The 19,450-nt window shown below is 39.3% G+C and overlaps 1 protein-coding gene across 2 annotated transcripts in view; it reads right to left on the minus strand.

Annotated features, from left to right (window-relative positions):
• Positions 1-977: 977 nt before the first annotated feature.
• LOC310986560 (copine-9-like) overlaps positions 978-19,450 on the minus strand; it is a 35,265-nt gene continuing 16,792 nt past the window's right edge. For both annotated transcript variants that reach the window (XM_083972509.1, XM_083972508.1), the window contains 14 exons: positions 18,098-18,161; positions 17,190-17,293; positions 16,575-16,679; positions 14,719-14,760; positions 13,595-13,670; positions 13,366-13,419; positions 13,122-13,183; positions 11,690-11,736; positions 11,138-11,319; positions 9,429-9,556; positions 5,372-5,474; positions 4,739-4,796; positions 3,689-3,762; positions 978-2,826 (listed from right to left, as the gene is read on the minus strand). In XM_083972509.1, the coding sequence (XP_083828635.1) occupies positions 2,608-2,826; positions 3,689-3,762; positions 4,739-4,796; positions 5,372-5,474; positions 9,429-9,556; positions 11,138-11,319; positions 11,690-11,736; positions 13,122-13,183; positions 13,366-13,419; positions 13,595-13,670; positions 14,719-14,760; positions 16,575-16,679; positions 17,190-17,293; positions 18,098-18,161 (1,318 nt within the window). In that variant the 3' untranslated portion in view covers positions 978-2,607. The remainder of the gene's footprint in view (positions 2,827-3,688; positions 3,763-4,738; positions 4,797-5,371; positions 5,475-9,428; positions 9,557-11,137; positions 11,320-11,689; positions 11,737-13,121; positions 13,184-13,365; positions 13,420-13,594; positions 13,671-14,718; positions 14,761-16,574; positions 16,680-17,189; positions 17,294-18,097; positions 18,162-19,450) is intronic.

Raw genomic sequence — 19,450 nt, forward strand, 5'->3', positions numbered from 1 at the left:
AGAGTCACACTTCATGGACTTTTGAATCATTTTGTCAAGCACACAGAATGCACAAATGACAAGCCATGTTTCCACCAGCTGAACAACCACAACAAGTCTCAAATCTCGATTTAAGGTCTCGACAATGCCAAAAACAACAGAATAAGTCAACTTTCCTTTCCGCCTCACTGCTCTCATTGGCTCCAATCTTAAAACAAGGTAGTCTATGGGTTAGTTAAGAATAACATTAACACGGCCTGTGACTCCTGGATGAAAACCAACCATGGGAAAACCATATTTATGGCATTGCACACATTGAATTGTAGCAATTGGCTATCCTCTGGCTGCTGCCCCCTTGAATATCCAGACTAGGAAGGAATATTTAGGCGTTGACTTTCTGCTAAAACCCAACCAGGGCCAAACTCAAAGCTGTGCCTGCAAGTTCCCAGCTGGTCCCAACAGTGGACATCCAAACCCAGAAGAAATCTGATGCAATCCCAAAGCTTCTCCAAGTAAAACATCTCAGCTCACCAAAAGGCAACAAAAGGAGCTCTAAGAAGCAGAACAAGCAAGCATTTTATTTTACCTTCAACACAAGGCATCACATCTCTGAACGAATTATCTGTTCTTTGGAGTCTGATGTTTATTTAAACTTGTTTTTTTGTTTTTTGCTAATAAGTAAACACGCGTTGGTCTCATCAGTCTGTCTAGACTTGTCTCTGTGCGTATTGATTGCATTTTACTCATTTATTACTCAGATGGATTGTTTGTACTTTTTCAAGCACTGGCAGTGATGAGGTTCTGGCAACAACTTTCTTAAACTTTAAACAGCAAATGTTTTTTGTGTGTGTAGATTTCCATTGTTAAGGGGTGAAGAGATCCTAGAAAAGGACAGACTATGATGTTCTGAGAGCAAGAAATTGAAGTGAAAGCAAATAGTGTCTCCCCCTGCTGCATTATGTTGACAGCCACAAATCAATGAGTGTGGGCTAAATACATCAAACTCCAAAATGAACAGAGGAATCAACACCTCTCCACCTATTTCAATAAAAAGGAACATTCTAACCTTCATGTCACCGTTTTTCTTCCTCTTTCCAGTAAAAAAAAAATAAAGAAAATGTGACCCTGATATTTTCAAATATTCTCTGGTGCTTTTTCACATTCTATGAAATGCTCACTGACCAGCTCTATTCATTTTAAACAGGTACACGCTCAAGGCAGTTTGAGACAGAGGTGCCCAGCTTATGAATGATTCATCCCAAATGAAAAGCCCCAGCTGGGGGAGTTGCAATTCAGAGGAGGAAAAGTGACAGCACACAGATTATGGTCAGGTCTGCGACCAGGGCTGAAATAATTTGCACATCAGCCTGTTACTGTCGAACTGTACAGTTGCTTGAGAAAAGTGGCCGTGCTGGTGTGGAGGATCCTTTACTCGTTTCCTGCCTTTCAGGAGGTGCCTGAAAGCAGGTCAGACTGATACCCCAACTCTGAATGTTGACCTTGATCATAGAAAATTGACTTTCATGATCAGAATAGAATAATATACATTCTCTTCCAGTCTTGCAACCTGAGCAGGTTTCCAAATTCTGATGGACAATTTTCAGCTCCCTGTGCTACTTTCAAGCCTTCAAATGCCTGAGAATTGATAAACAGGAAAAGGGACATCAGCTAGCTTGGTTCTGGCTGCTTCGAGATTTATTTCTCTGAAAGATTTGACATTTACCACCGTGAGATGGAATTGTCTCTCAGAAAATGAGATGGCACAGATGGACAGAAACACGGTTTGGTCTCATCGCAGTTTCAGCAGGGGAGATTGGGTTCCCAAAAAAGTCCATGGTGGAACTGACAACTGGGGAAAACTGCTACCATACAGCTGAAGCCTCTGATTTTACAATATTAAAGAAGAAAAAGAAAAAAACACTAATAGAGTAGGTCATTTCCACATTTTCAGATCCTGTCAGAAGAATTATGGCCACAAAGTTTCTAATTGAATGGATTCTCATTTCAGTTTACATTAGAGACATTCCTAAGAAGTAAAAAAAAAAATCTCTCTTCAATTAACGTCTTCACTTCCCTGCAACAAGTTTCTTAAAAATCTAATTTGCTGGATTACTTGCTACTGATGACTCTAAACAGATAGGAATAAAAGACTGTTGAGGTGATTTTTTTTATGTGCAAGCACTGATGTACTATGCACATGTGCAGTTAATACTGCAATATAACAACTGATCCAAGAATAATGGAGGCTTAGTCAAGAGCAGCCTGACAAATACTCTTGTCCAAAGCTAGTTATAGCTCATCATCCATCAAACATAAAACAAACAAAAAAACACTCCACCTCTTTCATTATCTACATTTTTGTCAACTGGACACATCTACATCAAGTCAGCCCAGCTTCCACAGAAATAACTGACTGCAGCTACAAAAGGGCAGTTACAAGATGAAAGCAAACATGCAAAATCAGATAATAAATGGGAGGAGAGATACTGCTTTCATTTCGGCTTTAACTGGTCAAGTACCACTTGCCTTGCTCCCACTCACCGCACACCAGAGCCTGAAACCATGCAACACACACAGGTACACACACAGGCACAGAGAAACAACCCGGCTTGCACATCGTCTGTATCTTCAGGCTTGCATTTTGCATTCTTTGGTGGTGGTTGCGCTGGTATTGGACACTGAGGGCTTGTCTGATATGGCGGACAGTGGGGGCCGGGGTTCAATTGCCCGACTCTTCATAAAGGACAGGAGCTGGTCTGGGATCTCTGCCAGGACGTCCTTGGCCAGGCGGGCCATGCTCAGCACCTGGTTGCCTGAGCGGTCGATGTAGTCTCGGAAAGGTACGAACTGGAAGGGAGAAGAAAGCGGGCGATCAAGACAAAAACAGGAAAATGTTCCTTAATTTGAAAATGGCTCAGTTGGCTTACCAGTGCAGGAATACAATAGTTCAGGACTGCAAATAAATTAATTTAACAAAATACAGCCCTGATTTCTGCTTAATCAATTGTCTTATCTCTATATTTTTGCATTCTTATTCAACGACTGAAGGTACATAAGAATATCACTGTAATTGCTTGTAATTATATGTGACAAATGAAACTGGAAATTGAAATTGAATTGCTTCACGGAAGACGTTTGGAGCTTCAGCTCATGCATTTACAATGTTGTTTGTCACAGTCAAAACTGTCTAATAAAAGCACATCCTACTACAGAAAAAAGTAACATTCATTTTTTAACATTTTGAGTATTTATTAAAATTATTGTCAATGACAGCCTAAATCTGTCGGAAATAAAGTGTTCTTGCTTTTAAAACATTGTGGCTTCTAGTCTTTACTCAAATAATATGATATGCCAAGAATAGGATTCAGAAAGAATCTCGATCCAGCATACACTAACAAGTAGGTCTATCTATCTGTACTTCTGTGTTTTCAGTTCAACAAGGAAAAATGGAATTTGACCCAACATTTTGCCTGTGCCATATTCAGACATTGAAACTACAGTAAAAGTTAATTTTATCAATTGTCAGTTTATCGTTATGTTGCTAGTAGTATGATGTCATTATGTCTATCAGATCAGAGCTGTCCCTGATTTGAGCTCACATATAGTAAGTTTAAGTGCATATGAAGTCATTGTACTGTAAACACTGCAGACATTTCCTGGTCAGCTTGATAGTAAGTCTGTTAAGGTTGTGTATGAATATATGCAGCACCTGAACAATGTCTCTGTCAGCAAAGCGTCCCCTGGAGGACACTCTCACTTCATCCCCATCCAGCTCCTCCATGGCTGCAGACAACAAACACAACAGTGAACTGCCAGGTAGAGGCATTATATACTGCTCAAGTGTCGGCAAAACAGTTTCTGAATTGAATTCATAAACAACTTAACTGCAAAAGCAAGAATGCTTTATATTATATATATTATATTATATTATATATAAAAGACTGTTAGACTGTGAGATACAAGATTACACTAACCGAAATTCAAAGTATAATTTCTGGAGAAAACCAGACACTATTAGTTTCACTGCAAATCAGGTTTGTTAAAGGCCCCATGCTGTGCACTTTTCTCTGGGTTTATTTACCCGCTGATATCCCTAACAAGATGTATCATTGGTTTTGAGTACCTGTGATCTGCTTAATATAATAGATAAATAAAAAAAAAAAAAAACCTTTTTTACTGTTGCAAGCAAGTTACCAACAACTGGGAATGGGAAGGGTTTTTTTTTTTCAGGATTTGGATTGTGCAATTACACAGTCAGTATGGCTCTTTCTTTAAATGGCATTTTCTTTTGTAGATAATCAGCCATTTTAATGATGGTGCTCACCTCCCCTCATGCAAATGTTCCCCTCCACCACATTTTACAGCGGCACTTTTGCTACATCCTGGGCTCAGTGACATTTGTGTTAGGTTCAAAGGAATGAAAAGAAGCCAGAGTGTTTTTGTTCCTCCTTAATTTTCACAGTGATATGTTTGGAGGACGTTGATCAAAAAAGTTTTGAGAAGATATACACTTCATCTATCAAGAATAAATCACATTAAAAAAATATTTTATCCCAACTTTACGGGCAACCGTGTATTTGCGCTTATTACCGTGAATACGCAAGTCCCTAACCCTAACTTTGAAGGGAATCACACTGGATTAAATTAGTCTCATCTCAATATATTATAATTATTTTTACAATGTGTATGGATGGCAAAGGCTCGTTTTTTCTGTTGACTAAATAGATCACCAATATATCACACACACGCGCACACTTACCATCAAACTCAGCAGGGCCCACTCCTACTATGACTATAGACATGGGTAGGGAGGCTGCCTGTGGAGAAAACCAGGGGGGCAGTAACACATAGTTTACACACTTCCTAATATGCTTGCCTGTACAGTTTATACAGTAGATCACAGTGAAATTCATTTTCCATTTTCAGGTACTAACCTCGACCTGACTGTACTCATCAGTTTTTATCATCTGTTTGACCTGTTGGAAATAACTGTGTGGGCCGTGGCATCAAGATTTGTTTAAATGTTATTCCCTGCTAATGCATCCACAAGGCCTCGAGTCCTTTAAATGGTAACTATAACTCAACTGGATCTAAGACCACCTCTCATCATACAGAATTCACCAGAGATGATCTAGTATAATATCTGGGTCATTAGTTGTTATACTGTATGCCCCACTATTTCCGTGAGCTAGTCATTAACTGTGTCCAACTGTCTGATGCAGTAGTAAAACCTGTGCCTGCTGGTGCTTTGAAAAAGCTGATAGTGAAATAAAGGACTTAAGTGTTGTATAATAGTCTAGTTCGCAAGCTACAGAAGTTTCATGTAGAAACATAAAACCTCCATGATAAATACGCCATAGGAGACATCTTCTCTACTGTTGTATCTACTCACATTAACAACAGCTTCCTTGGTCTGAGCCATGTCTGAGATGACACCGTCTGTAATCATCAGGAGCACAAAGTACTGGGAGCCGTCAGTCACCTCTGTAGCACATCTGACATCAAATAACATACACACACACACATCATAAAATACACACAAAGATGGAGATAAAAGACAGTTTTCTATGTGATAGTACAAATCACTGACAGACTGGTCTTGATGCATGCTGCTTTTAGAATAATTTGATGGTTTGATGTATCTCACTTGCTGACTTTGTGCCTCATGTGTTTTACATCTGTTCAGTGAGTTACCTGAAGGAGGAACAACAACAGTCCTACTGGGATCTTTATTAGGATCTTGTCATCAAATGACTCAACTTACAGCATTTGTCCCCCTTTATCAATACTATGAGATAAAGTACATTTCATTTTTTTTTTCTTTTAACCCAAAAGGTATCGGATTTAGTGACAAGTGCTGTGGGTTTTTTTTTTTTTTTTTTTTTTTTTTTACAGGTGCTGTCTATATGGAGCAATAATAATCAAATGCTAACATTATATCCTTAGCCCTGATGTACTGGAAGTTACAAAAAAAAGAAGAATTTATAAATGATTTGCTTAAATGTGTCAATGGGAAAATTGTTTACTATAATGCTAGTAGTCAACTGTTCTGACTTGAATGTATGGCGCCAAGCCCCCTGCCCCAAATTTTGATTCTTGTAAAATCAGTTATTTATTGGGCATTTTCTAACAATATTAGACAGAGCAAATGTTAGAAAGACAGAGAATGCAGGGACGAATTACATGAAGCAAAAGATCTGGCAGGATGGGAGTCAAACAAACAAAGATTTTATGAGACCGGCCAGGCAAAGGGAAGTCATAGGAGCATGATATTTTGAAGGAAGTCATTGATATAGTGGCTCAAATTCTGCTGGCAGGAACACAGAGTCCATCTAAATACAATTTTAATTTAATCCTTGTATGAATCTAATCACAATTTTTTGTATTTGCAGTTACAGTTAATACTTTAGAGTCCTATTGATTGTGCTGGAGATGCTCAGAGGGTCAACAAATCATTGAAAACATGCTGAGTCATTAATCAGATAAAAACAGATAAGGATGCAGAATTTTTCTGTGCCACCACCGTTTTTAAAAAAGAGTCCACATGAATCAGCCTAGTAAAATGGCGTGTGGGTGTCTGCCACAGGTATTGCAAGGTTTCCAGCAGGGAGAAGGAAGACTCTCTGTTTGAGTTGGTGTTTGATTGCCTCTCACTCTCAGTGTGGCCTGAGGCTGAGCACAGGCAAAATGGCAAACTGTCTGCCTTGATCCCTCCTTCCTGTCTCTATTGTGTTGTACATCTATCCCTGTTGTTTCCCCCCCCCCTCTCTTCTTCTTCTTCGGCTAACCCTCTACTCACTCACCTTGTATCTACACAATAATGGGAAAAAGCTTCAACAGGCGCAACAGGCAAAACTGAGGAACAATTTGTACAGTGTGTTATTAAAACTCAATTCTGCAGGAACTGCTGCTGTCACTTCAGTTGCCCACACCTTTTTCCATTGTGTGCTATTTTTATTAATGCAAATAGGACAGATATGAATACATGGATATAATATGCCAGGTACCTTTATGTAATAAAACTGGTGCCTGTTTTTAAGTTGTCTCTGACACAGTAATTAATACATACAGGCAAGAGCAACCTATTCCACAAAGGGCCAGTTTGGCTGCAGGTTTTCAACCAAGCAGCAACACACTTGACTCATTTAATCAACTAGTCTCAGTCCTCAGACAGTTGATTTGTCAAACTATGTGCTCTTGGTTGGTTGGAACAAAAACCTGCAACCACAACCAGGCCCTTTGTGGAATAGGTTGCCCATGCCTGAATTAATAGGTCAGTGCTGGATTAAGACTTGTTTTAAACCGTACCAGGCATGAACAAAGTCAGTGCTACTGTAATGTGTGTGTTTTTTTTAAAGCAACTATAAAGAACTTTCATTTTGTGCTGATTTTGGCGACCCCTGTGGACAAAAGCGGTAGTGTTTTGCCGGAACCCATGAGCTCCAGCGCATATTGTCGTAAGGACACACCTCCTGGCTTGCGCGTGCCATCTCCGGTCTGAGTGCCTTACATTTTTTTCGTCCGGTGGACCAACCAGACCACTTTCTCCAAAAGGTATACAGTTACGCTATTAAGAAATAGTCTATCTTCCCACCCATGGGCTCATTTGCTGTTGTAGGTCGTACAGAGACATCAGCAGAAACTAGAGACTTGTGCAAATCCAGTTAAAAGTTCTTTGTAGTTGCTTTAACAAGATATACAGTAAGTAGCCTACTAAGGTGTAGTTGAGGTGTAGTCTGAAAAAGTGTTGTTTTTTAGGGGCAGCTAATCTGTTAGGGCAGGGTTGGTTAAATACACTTTGTCTAAAAGCTTCATTGGGATTTGTACCCAAAGTTACACTTTGGCAGAATTGAAGGTTCAGAGTTGATATTGAGTTGTGTGGTGAAACACAATGTAGACTCTGATCTGAATTGTATTTGTTCTTGTGTTATTTGTTTAGACAGCTCTTGTGCCACCACAGACACACAACATGGCAATAAATAGACGCAAGATAGTATAAAACAGTAACATTAGGAGAGAACCAGTGTATTTTTCACTGGCTGTGATATAATATTCTGATAAATTGCAGCATATTTCACAAGTATATTTATGTGCATATGGATTACACCAAAAATCTTCCACCTCCTACTCCTCATTCTCTTTGTTTTTTTTATCATTACTCTAATCTTCCCACATGGACGACAACAGCATTGTAGAGGTGGAGGAAAAGGTGGGGAGGGACAGGGAGCTGTATGAGGAAGTTCTGGACCGACAAGAGTTAAAAGAGGAAAACTGGAGAATGAGAAGCAAGGGACGCAGATGGGAGATAAGAAATTGGAGGGCAAGGAACGGTGAGAAAATCAAGTATGTGGGGGAGGAGGAAGTGAAGAACACAAAGATAAAAATATCTGGGGTTACAAGTAAGAAACAAGATGCCAGGGCATGGAGTGAGGATATTAACTTTAATATTCTCTGTCTCTCCCAATGGAGGACAAGTAAATATTTTGCAGCCAACAGAAGAACAACACAGCACTGCTACACTCTCTTTAATTATCCAACCACAAGCCAGTTCAGCTGTTGAGGGACATTATTGCTTCATACAGGAGCTAAAACACAACAGCAGGTAGCCTAATAATCACCAAGAATCCCCTCAAAACTCAACAACACCACCTCTACTCTAAAACGAAGTTTTATTGCTGATATTTGTTGTGCAAAATGTTGCTGCAGGGTGTAACAGGAAGACACACTTTGTTAAATTATCCCTGTCTATTTATGTTAATTAAACTCTGATTGTGGCTGCAGAGAATAATCAGCAGAAAATGATGTGCACACTTCATGTTATATATACAGTCCTGGTATGAGGAAATAATAACTTCATTAATTTTTCTAATACAACTTTCAATATTCCTATATGAAAAAAATAAAACCAATACCTGGTATGTGTAACTCTCCAACAACAGCACATAAAAGCTCCACCTCCCCATAGCCTACTTTGTGTGGGGGTGTGGGTTTGCGTCACTCTATTGTGGTTTTGTGTCTCGGTCATTTTATCACCACAAAGATAAGTGTTGCTATTTTGAATCTGTAGGCATTTTAGTTACAGAAGAAATATTAGCAGTGTGAAATAAAATTGCTCAAATTATTCCAACCTCACTCCAGTTCAATACACATCACTGTTAAATCTGAATATGTCTGAAAAACTACTAAAGACAAAGACAATATCAACAGCTATTTGCCATAAAGTCATTTAAGACATCTTCTGTTTGTATTCATGACATGAATACACCTGGCTTCCTATGAAAGCACAGGAAGTCATGGAAATGTGTATATTTAATGCACAGCCAGACGTGTGTGAGTGTAGCTTTCCATATGTGTTCACGTGGCTATTTGCAACTGTAATGAAGAGGTTGAGGATGGTTTTAAGTTCACATAAAACTGGATTTGTGTGTGTGCGTGTGTGTGTGTCTCACCGAGCCACCTGGTTGATGACAGGACCGAAGTTGGTGGGGCCATAGAGCTGAACTGTTCGCAAGCTCTGGAAATATGCTTCTAACACACCCTCGATCCCTGTGCAGTTTGGGTTTTCTGTATTTGAGTTCTGCAAGAGAGGCAAGTGAGTTGGTGAAAAACCACTGAGTCCATTTAAAGGGAGCCAGTTTGTCCTGATTTGTTCCTTGGCTTTTTGTTTTTGAATGTGTGGAATCTGGTCAAATCTGAAAGAATTACAGCAGGTATTTATTAGTAAATTCACTGTAATGTACCGTTCCACATTTTCTTTGTTTATTCCCTTAATACAGTTCATCATGGGAAACAAGTGTTCTCCAACACAGATTCAGACTGGCCACTGTTTACTCCCAAAAGTGGCTGAATTAGAAGATAGAAAAAACGTAGAAAATAGAAAACTTCTTCCTTTTCTTCAATCATGGTGCCACCATGACATTATCAATTTCGTCCTGGAGGTGGGTATACAGTAAATGGCCTTAATTTTTTATAGCAAATTCCTGGTCTTAACAACTCAAACAGCTTTAAAACACATACGAAGAGTTCATTTGCAAAAGCAGATAAGTGCCATTTTGAAAAAAATGAGCTGAGGCTTTGTAATTATTCTTTGCATAGTGTTCTTTTCAATAAAATTTTATTTTTTTGAGATATGTCTGTTTTGTTACATCTCAAAGTCACTCAACTTTGGTTTGACTGATATAACTTTGTGTTAACTTATGTAAATTAAAAATTAAAAATGAAGATTCTAGAATTTTTTTTTAACTGAGTTATCTGCTTTTGCAAATGAACTCTTCATACATTGTTTTTTCCTCTACACATATGGCAATTCCCTAACATTAACACACCAGTGATAGGGTTCAGTCAACTGTGAAAAAGAGGAGCCAGGATCTTCTGAACCCGTCAGAAAAGTCTAAACAAGTCTCCATCAACTTTAGTGGACCAGAAATTGCCTCCTCTCAGGTCACACACTTTAATTGTTGTGTTTGCTACAAAAACAGGAGAGCTTCATGCTTGATTATGTATGAGGGGTGGTGCCACCTCTTGCTGGGTGATGCTGGGGTGGTGCTGCATTATACTTTAGGGTCTCTGCTTTAGAGACTCAAAAGATACTTTTTTTTTTTTCATCTCACTGCCCTGTAATTGGTACAGTTGCCCTCTCACTGGCTGACAGCAGTGCATCATTAAAATGTCCCTCTGTACTATTCTCTGTTTGATCCATATTGTTTCTCCATCACTGCCACATCATCAAACACATAACTTCTCCTCTCTTGATGTAGCGTGATTCATAGCATTTTCTTCCTCCTACCTTCTTGTTCTCTCCCTCCGACTCAGTCATCCACTTTGCAAGATTACTTCACAGTTCTTGCATTTAGTGGGATTGTGCCACTTTTCTTTTGATTGACTCGACAAAGGGTAATTTGGGTCATTATCTTTCTAATTTGAAAGCTAATTGATGTTGTCTGTTATTTGAATACTAATATGACTGATTATTCATATTTTGGAATTACTATAGTCATGATTAATGACTGCTTGTAAAATAACACCATTTTCAGCCTTTTATTTTGTAATGAATACGGCTCTATATTAGACCTAACATCTGATCAGCACATCCAGTGATTCAGTCAGAGCTGACACGAGTCAGCCTAAAGCGATGTTCAGCTCTGTCAGAGTCTCTTACCAGTGGGAAGGCGTGGGAGATCTTGCCATCTGGAGGAAGCTTTGCTCCAAAGCCATATGCTGGGAAGAGTTTGTCACTATCATAGTCCTGGATGATCTCCCCTACGGCTTTCAGAGCCATGGCATACGCATTCATTTGGTACGGGCTCATATAGTGCAGTGAGGTTGGTTGGGATGGGTTACCTTCAAGGAAAACAGAGGGTTTAGACAAAATCATGGAGGAAGAGGACTTTTAAAAAAATCACGACAACTAAATCCTTTGTCTAAATTATTTGTAGGATATGAAATCTGAAAACACCTTTTCATACTGTACATTCGCTGCCGTGCACTGGCATGTAAAGATGCAAAAGCATGTTTTATGAGGTCACAGCCCCCATTTGTGATCACCAATTTCCAATCTAATTGTCAACCCTCTATAGGAGAAATATGAAGTACTTTCTTTTCTCATCCCCAGAGGAGAACAGTACAAGTCAAGATAATCACACACTTTAAAACAGAAAACAACAGATGTGTCGACGTGTCCTTTGTGCACAATGGATAAATGTTGACCTACCATTCGAGGCTGTGAAGTCTATGGCCACAGTGAAGTTGAGTTGTGTCCTGGTGGGAGATTGAGCTCATCAGTATCAATTAAAACACAAATAAGTGTTTTTAAATTGAGTTAACCACAGTTGAAAGTCAACAACTTTAAATTATTAATTGCTTTTTTCATTCAAAACATATATTACAACAAATGACATGCACACTAGACACTAGAAAGTCCCATTTTCATTCCATATTTCAATTCACTCACTCATTCACTGTTCATTTACACTTTCTCTATGTATTTTCCCGAAGATCAAGGTTTAAATGCTTTTTGAAACCCTGCTACAGCACTCTGCTGGGAGACGAATGAATACTTTATGTCTTGACCTAAAACTAGTCTAATTTAGCCATATTTGGTCTAAAAATACTGGACTGGCCATTTTAAAACTGTAAAATGCAAATCCACCTCAGGTTATAAGACCCTACAAAACACCCCCCCAAAAAGTTGCAGACATGACCACATTGCACTTGATGGTAACTTCAGCCCTGTAGATAAAGCAGACAGAACTGCTCACTGTAAAGTCTCCACAAGGTGACAGTCGTTGTATTAAAATGAACAGACACCAGAAGCTGCCTGGATGATGGGGAAAATCATATCCAGCAATCTACTTGGAAATTATGGCTATGAATTATTTCTTAAATCATGATTTTTAAGTTATTTCTTCTGCCATTTACTATAGTGACAGTAAAAGAGAGAATGGGAAGTGCAAAGAGTGGAGGACATGCAGCACGGGGCCATAAACTAGATTTGAACCCAGGTCACAAAGAACTAAGCCTAGATTTGCAGGAAGTCTCATAACTTCTTTTTGACGGGGAAAAACAAGACATCATCACCAGCTTTTTAAAAGCAACATTGGTTTCCGCAAACATTCCTTCAAATGCTAAAATGCTCTGCAGAAAACACGAAAAAGTAGTTTGGTAGCCTGGCAATCTGGTTTACCTTTGCCCACTTAATAATGTTACGGGGAATTGACCAACTAGCTCACTGCAACATCAAATCTACAAAATATTTTTGCAAAGCAATCTTTCTCTTCTCTCAATTGCTTTTGCAAATCGCAATCTTGCAGGATTTCACCAGGGAGCATTTGCTGTAGCCTATTTGTGTTTACATATTATCATTTAATTAACTGTTCAAGGTCCCACTTTGCACTGATAGAATATTATTCATTCATTCGTCTTTACGTCACGGGGAAGCTGGAGCCTATCTCAGCTGACTTAGGGTGAGAGGTGGGGTACAACCTGCACAGGGCTAACATATACAGACACAGACAACCATTCACATTCACACCTACGGGCAAATTAGAGTTTCCAATTAACCCTGAGAGAACCCACGCATGCATGGGGAGAACATGCAAACTGATAAAATATTAATATATTATGAATAGAGACTGGGCTCTTACCCTCCTCTGATGAAGTCAACAAATGTGTATTCTGACTCTGCTTTGAAAGACAGCAGAGTCACCTTGAAGACAGAGAGAGCACAAAGGGAAAAATGGTGAAGGAGAGAAAAACAGGAAGAGAGGGGATGGAAGAGGAGGATAATGGCAGATACAATCCATTTAATACTCAGAAATGTACTGCTACTACGAGTCATGTCTTTGAAATGTGACAGATGCTGATGAAACGCACTCCAACAGGTCTTACCGTTCCTGAATTGACATATTTCTTCTTCTTGCCTTTCTTTTTTGGATTCAAAACCTTGAGCACCAGACAGGAAACAAGGAGTGAGCTTTTCAACAGAGCAGAAATGTGAAGTGATTCAGTGCAGGACCAATTTTCCAATACACTGAATTTTTATATCCTTTATAGGAACATATAGGGTTTTGCAGAAAATCTAGGATTAATTTTTTTCTTTGCAGCGCTTTCATCCTACCTCATAGACATTGAACTGGCTTTGACCTCTAGACAGTTCTCTGTAGCTGGTGGTGAACTCTCCGATAAAGTCATGACTGCAAGAGACAGAGAGAGTAAGTTTGTAAATGATTTGTAAAGAAATGTTACTGCTGTTGTCAGCAGTGTTTGGGTTACTGTGTTAGAAGCAAAACTGTAATTGTACTGATAAAACTGTTTAATAAATGACAAGACAACCAGATGCCCTACCATAAAGGGATGCGTATATATGCATTGAGTGGGTTAGCATTTACATGCACGTCATCTGACTAAAACAAAACTTACTGTTTAGTTGTTATAGCTGTATTCTCATTGATTTGTAACCATAATGTAACTGGTTTGGGACAATTTTCTGACTGGTTGGTTGATTCGTAGCACTGTTCCTAATGTCTTGATATTCTTACGTCAGATTCTGATGAGTTTGCAGCTCTATTCTCACAGGTTAATATTGGCTGCATTCAAACTGACTGAGTAGTTTGTTGCTATTTACTGATTGGTTTGTTTGTTTGTTTGTAGCCATATTTTAAGGAAGCTTATAGGGTTATACTGTAGTTCACTCCGGGACAACAGACGACCCGACAAAGACGATGGGAAAACACTGAGGGTAAGCACATGAGGAAACGAGACACAGGTGGTGCAATCAGACACAGGTGAGACACATGAGGTAATCACAGCAGGGCGCTCACAGGAAGACACGACACTAAACTTAAAAATAACATTTCTGAATTTCTGACAAAAACTTGAACCTTTTGTAAAAGTCTTCTTTTATCCTGTATGTCTTTGTGAAAGGTACATACTGCACTTGGCCGATTATAGAGCAGAGAAGCAGTGAGTCTAGAGTGAAATTCTGTTAACACTTTACTTGAAGGTCTCGTCATAAGAGTGACATGACACTGTCATGAACATGTCATAAACATTATGTCAATGTCATAACGTTCGGGTTTGTAGGGTTATGGTTAACTGAATGACACTTCAAGTAAAGACCTTCAAGTCAAGTGTTACCGAAATTCTCAGGTCAGACATTTTGAGAGATTCATGGTGGTGGATTAAGGAAAATAAAAAAGGACCAAGAACAAATTTGATAGGGTCTGAGTGAGGAAATATTACCTCCCATCTCGGTCCCAGTCGTATACATCCACCTTCACCGACCTGGAGATTCACAGAGAGAGGAAAATGTGGATCAGAAAGAAAGAAAGAAAGAAAGAAAGAAAGAAAGAAAGAAAGAAAGAAAGAAAGAAAAGGGCAGATAAACTTGGATGAATGTCAGGAAATTAAGTTTTCTTGTTTTCTTACATCAAAGTATGTTAATCTTAAAACCAAAAATGATTGTCACTGTCTTTACAGATTACAGATAAATCAGGTTACATCACCTAATATTAATGCCTGAAATAAAAATAAATACATTTTAGCATTATGGAGTATCAAATCTAACCATCCATCCATCCATCCATTAGCTAGACCATTTATCTGATCTAGTTTCAAGGTTCTTATTATTCTATACTTTGAGCCTCCTGCTGTCACTGAATACTAAAAGTGTGTCCAGCTCTCACTACCACTTCTCCGAGCCTGCTGGTTCCAATTTACATGTACATTTTTGAAGAAAAAGGTGAGCACTCTCCTTTGCTTTTACAAGGTTCAAGATTGAATGTTGAGCTTGGCTTGTGTTTTGTTTAAGATGAGTGGAAGATGTGGAACAATGCTAGTATCATTCAGAATTCAAATGTTTGTGAGATTTGTGTGACTACTGCTGCATTGCCTCTGTGTTGGTCTCAATAACACCAGCACTGGCCCGAAACTGAGAACATGGCCGACTGCTGGCATTATTCTGACTACCACAGAGTCCAACCCTGCTGCTTCGCGCTTAGTCTATACAATATCAAACAGTCTATAGTGCTGCTTGTCTTCAAAACAGATTCATTACAGAAAGCTCCCCACATGTGACCACAACATGAGATTTGATGCTGTGTGAAAGAGGCCGCAAAGCCATAGAAAAACACCTGCTGAGAAGATGAGATGGATTCAGTCTCAAGGGATGCCTGGAGAGTTACCTCAGTTACCAAAGCAAAAATGGTCTATTTCAGCTGTTTATATGAAGCGGTCAATATGACCACTTTGGCGGTCCAAGGAATAAATGCTCAGAGATTGAGTGTTTCATTGTATTAAGTTGTAGGCTTCAGACACCATCAAACACATATTTAGGAGAAGTCATGGACTGAGAGACCTGTAGCTTTAATGTAAAGTTATTTACAAAAGAAAATGGTCTGTCAGACTGTTTGGGTTGGGTTGTTAATGTCAGTTGCTAACCCTAACCCGAAATTAAAGTCAATTTTGAAAATTAATCGTAAGAAAAAACAGTTTCTGAAGATAATATACACCCGATGCATGGCAGCTGTGCCTGAAAGAGTAACTATGCACTATTTGCACCTTAATTAAACAGCTTCTGAGTTATTGTGATGGTTAAATGACTTGTTACAGGGAGAATGGAGGCTGTCTGCCTTCCATCTAGCGCCTCTTGGCCGAAAACCAACCTTGCAAGATCAGTGTGTCCCAGATCTGGTCTCACAAGAAACATGGACTGTTTTATGGTACTAAGACACAAACGCGTCCGGTAATCCATAATCTCTTGATAACGTTACCCACCTCAGTAGATATTGCTTTCTTGGCGGCTTTGTTGAAAACAAATGAACATGGCTGAGTTTTTACAACAGTGAAAGTGTGCACAAATAGTTGGGTGAGCTCCTTAGAGAAAACAGAAGAAACAGAGAAAAAGGACTTGACCTGCATAGTTCACCGTTAAAGAATAATAATAAAAGGAAATGTAGAAATATCTGTCACAATCTCCAAGACCCTCCCATCGTAAGAATTATAAATAGAACTCTCAGTGCTGGAGACAGAACTCACCTGCAACAGAAAACTAATATTTACTTGACCGATGAACCTATAACCCCTGTGCTGCTCCTCACCTGTCATAGTCTCCATTACAAAGCGCTCGAACAGGGATGGTAAATGACTTCCAAACAGGATTCAGATTGTTCTTGATCACCTCAGTCTTGTGGCAGATGGTGAACCTAGACAAACAAACGTAAAAAAAAAAATAATAATCAGGGAAAAAAATATGATCCTAAAATATTTGTTGATGAAAGGAAACAAGCTCTCCATTAGCAGAGAGGATGTTGTTGCTGCGACAGAGTCAATAAAGACTTAGCCTGTGGTGGTGTCCAATTGTTTGTGGTGTGAATCTTGGTTGATCCCTTTTTGTGCTGCTTTTAAAATATGATGCTAATTCCATTTTTCTATGATAATTTTGAATATCCAATTGTAACTGATCTCTTTGATCCCTTTGTTGACCGATGGATGGAATAAAGGTCAAACCTCTATTCAAAATAAAATTTTGTGTCTTTGGAAGATTGAAATTCTGGGCTAATACTATTAGCCTACATTTTTTAAATGTATTCAACCTGCCACTTACACTGACAAGAACAAAGCACTGGATCCATCAGCAATGTCTGATTTTAACTGATAGATAAACTAAACAGCAGTAGGCCCACACATCTAAAATAAAAAAAAGAAACACTTACGTGCCATCCTCATTGCTCCGGTAGAAGACAAGGAAAGGGTCAGACTTGCCGAAGAAATCCTTTTTGTCCAGCTTGTTGGCGCAAAACTGCATGGTGGCGATGTCCTGTGAGAACAACAACAGTTGGCTCATCTTTTATTACCTTTTAGAAGTCGTAGCTCTGTTTTGCACAGATTGAGATTACATAAAGCAGCATTTCGAGGTGACCTCAGTGAGCCTCCTACAAACGGATCTACAGCTGCAACAACTTGCTAAAAGAAAGCAATGCAGAATGCAATGGCTGATTACACTGTGACTTTCAAGAGTATGATTACAAGAAATATTACTTAGGTCAACAGTTTTTTATTTGAACAGGGGAAAAGTGACAAGGAAAGAAGGTCAAATAGAGGAGACAGTGGACATCGGTGGAAATCTGTGCATCCTGCAATCTTTTTTTTCTGCTTATCACAGTTGTGCATTGGGTGTGTGAATGATTAGCTTTCAAATGCTGTCTAGCGCTGTATGAATGTGTGTGTGAAAGGATGAATGCGATATACAGTGTAGAGCGCAACTTGAAAAGCGCTATACGTACAAGTCCATTTACCATTTACCATATGCCTACCTACGTTGTATGTCTATTCAGGCATGTGCCTCTCTCTGTGTTTTGAGCTTCCAGTTATTTATAAGCTATGGCAAGAAATGAGCACTGTATAAATCACTGGAGCACTGGATAAATAATTCATAAGCAGCTCTCACCAGTATTTGGAAAGAAAAGTACAAATTTACTTTCCCCTCAATTGAAGCAAATGACAAGACAATGAAATCTGTGCAGCTGCTGAAATGTCCTTGAGTTCAGACTGTGGTGCTAACACCTTCAGGGTACTGGTGTCTATGTGCATGTTAGTGTCCTGGGAATAATGTGATACTAACCCGACAGTTACTTAGCTCCTCAGCTGTGAAGATGATGGATCCACATTTCTTACCAGGAATCCCACTGCGAGAGAGGATGGAGAGACAGAGAGAGGGAGTGGGGTGACGACCAAACAAATGCAAAAATCACTCGTTAATGTCTCAAAACAAATATGCTGATTACCAATGTTAGTTTCAATTAACTTTCTAAAACCAATACCAAAAATATACGGTCTTATGTTAAAGCTTTTACAGTGTACAGTGAAGTTTCTACTCTAGTGCTGTAGATTGGTGGTGTAAATCCATCAATTCCTGAATAAATGTATTTTTAAAAAGTTTTACTTGCAATTAAGCCCATTGTCCCTTAAACTTCCTTGATGTGTGTGCCAGTTTGAATCCCACTATGTTAATAAAGGCACGGTTATACACAGAGCTGAATCCCCTTAACAAACAGACCAGGGGATTTAAAACTAGTACAATAATAATGGATGGAGCCGTTCCATTTTAAATCAGAGATTCACAGACTCTCTTCAGTGAACACAGGATGCAGCGGGTGGGAACTGGGCTGTCTAACATTTGCTCAGCTTGTTTCTGTGATAACATCAGATCCAGACATCTGACAACACATTCTGGGTAATTTGTGGTTGAATAACCACAAAGATGTATGAAGACGAGTTTGTGGCTTTTGAGCTTCTGACTACTGACACCATGATCAGAGAGGACATGGAGACCAAATGATACCAAGTGTCACCATAATAGACCAGATATACATTTTATCAGCAGCTTTGTGACGGATGCTGTTGAGTCAAAACGCTAAAGACGCATTCAAGAGTCAAGCAGGTGCTGAACATTAAAAAGACAGTGGAGATGATGATGGACCTCAGGAAGAGCCCTGCCTTTCCCAACCTAATGGATATACTCCTGTTTTCTCGGCAAGACTGACACATACAGCAGCGCAAGTGGGAGCTAAACATCAGCTCCTTTACTCAGAAAGCTCAGCAGAGGATGTACTTGCTGCAGCAGGTGAAGGGTCTCTCCTTACCTCCTCCATCACCACCTGGTTCCCTGCTGCAGTTGCCAAGGACAAGAGCAGACTGCAGCGTTATCATCCACTCTGCCGAGGAGGTATTGACTGAAATCTGCCATCCCTCCAGGACCCCAACACTTCCAGGGACCTGTCCACCTTTTGTATCCTTGAGATATTTCCCTCTGGCAGAAGGCTGCAGTCCACCAGGACCAGTTGGCCTCATTAACAAGGGTAGAGACCCCCAATCTCCTTGAACTCTCGCACCTTGATCCAGCCATTAGTGTACACATTTGCTAATTTATTTATATTGAATATAATATTTCTTACTATTATTTATATTGTTATTG

The sequence above is a fragment of the Trachurus trachurus genome, assembly GCF_905171665.1.
Source record: "Trachurus trachurus genome assembly, chromosome: 5".
Taxonomy (NCBI): Eukaryota; Metazoa; Chordata; class Actinopteri; order Carangiformes; family Carangidae; genus Trachurus; species Trachurus trachurus.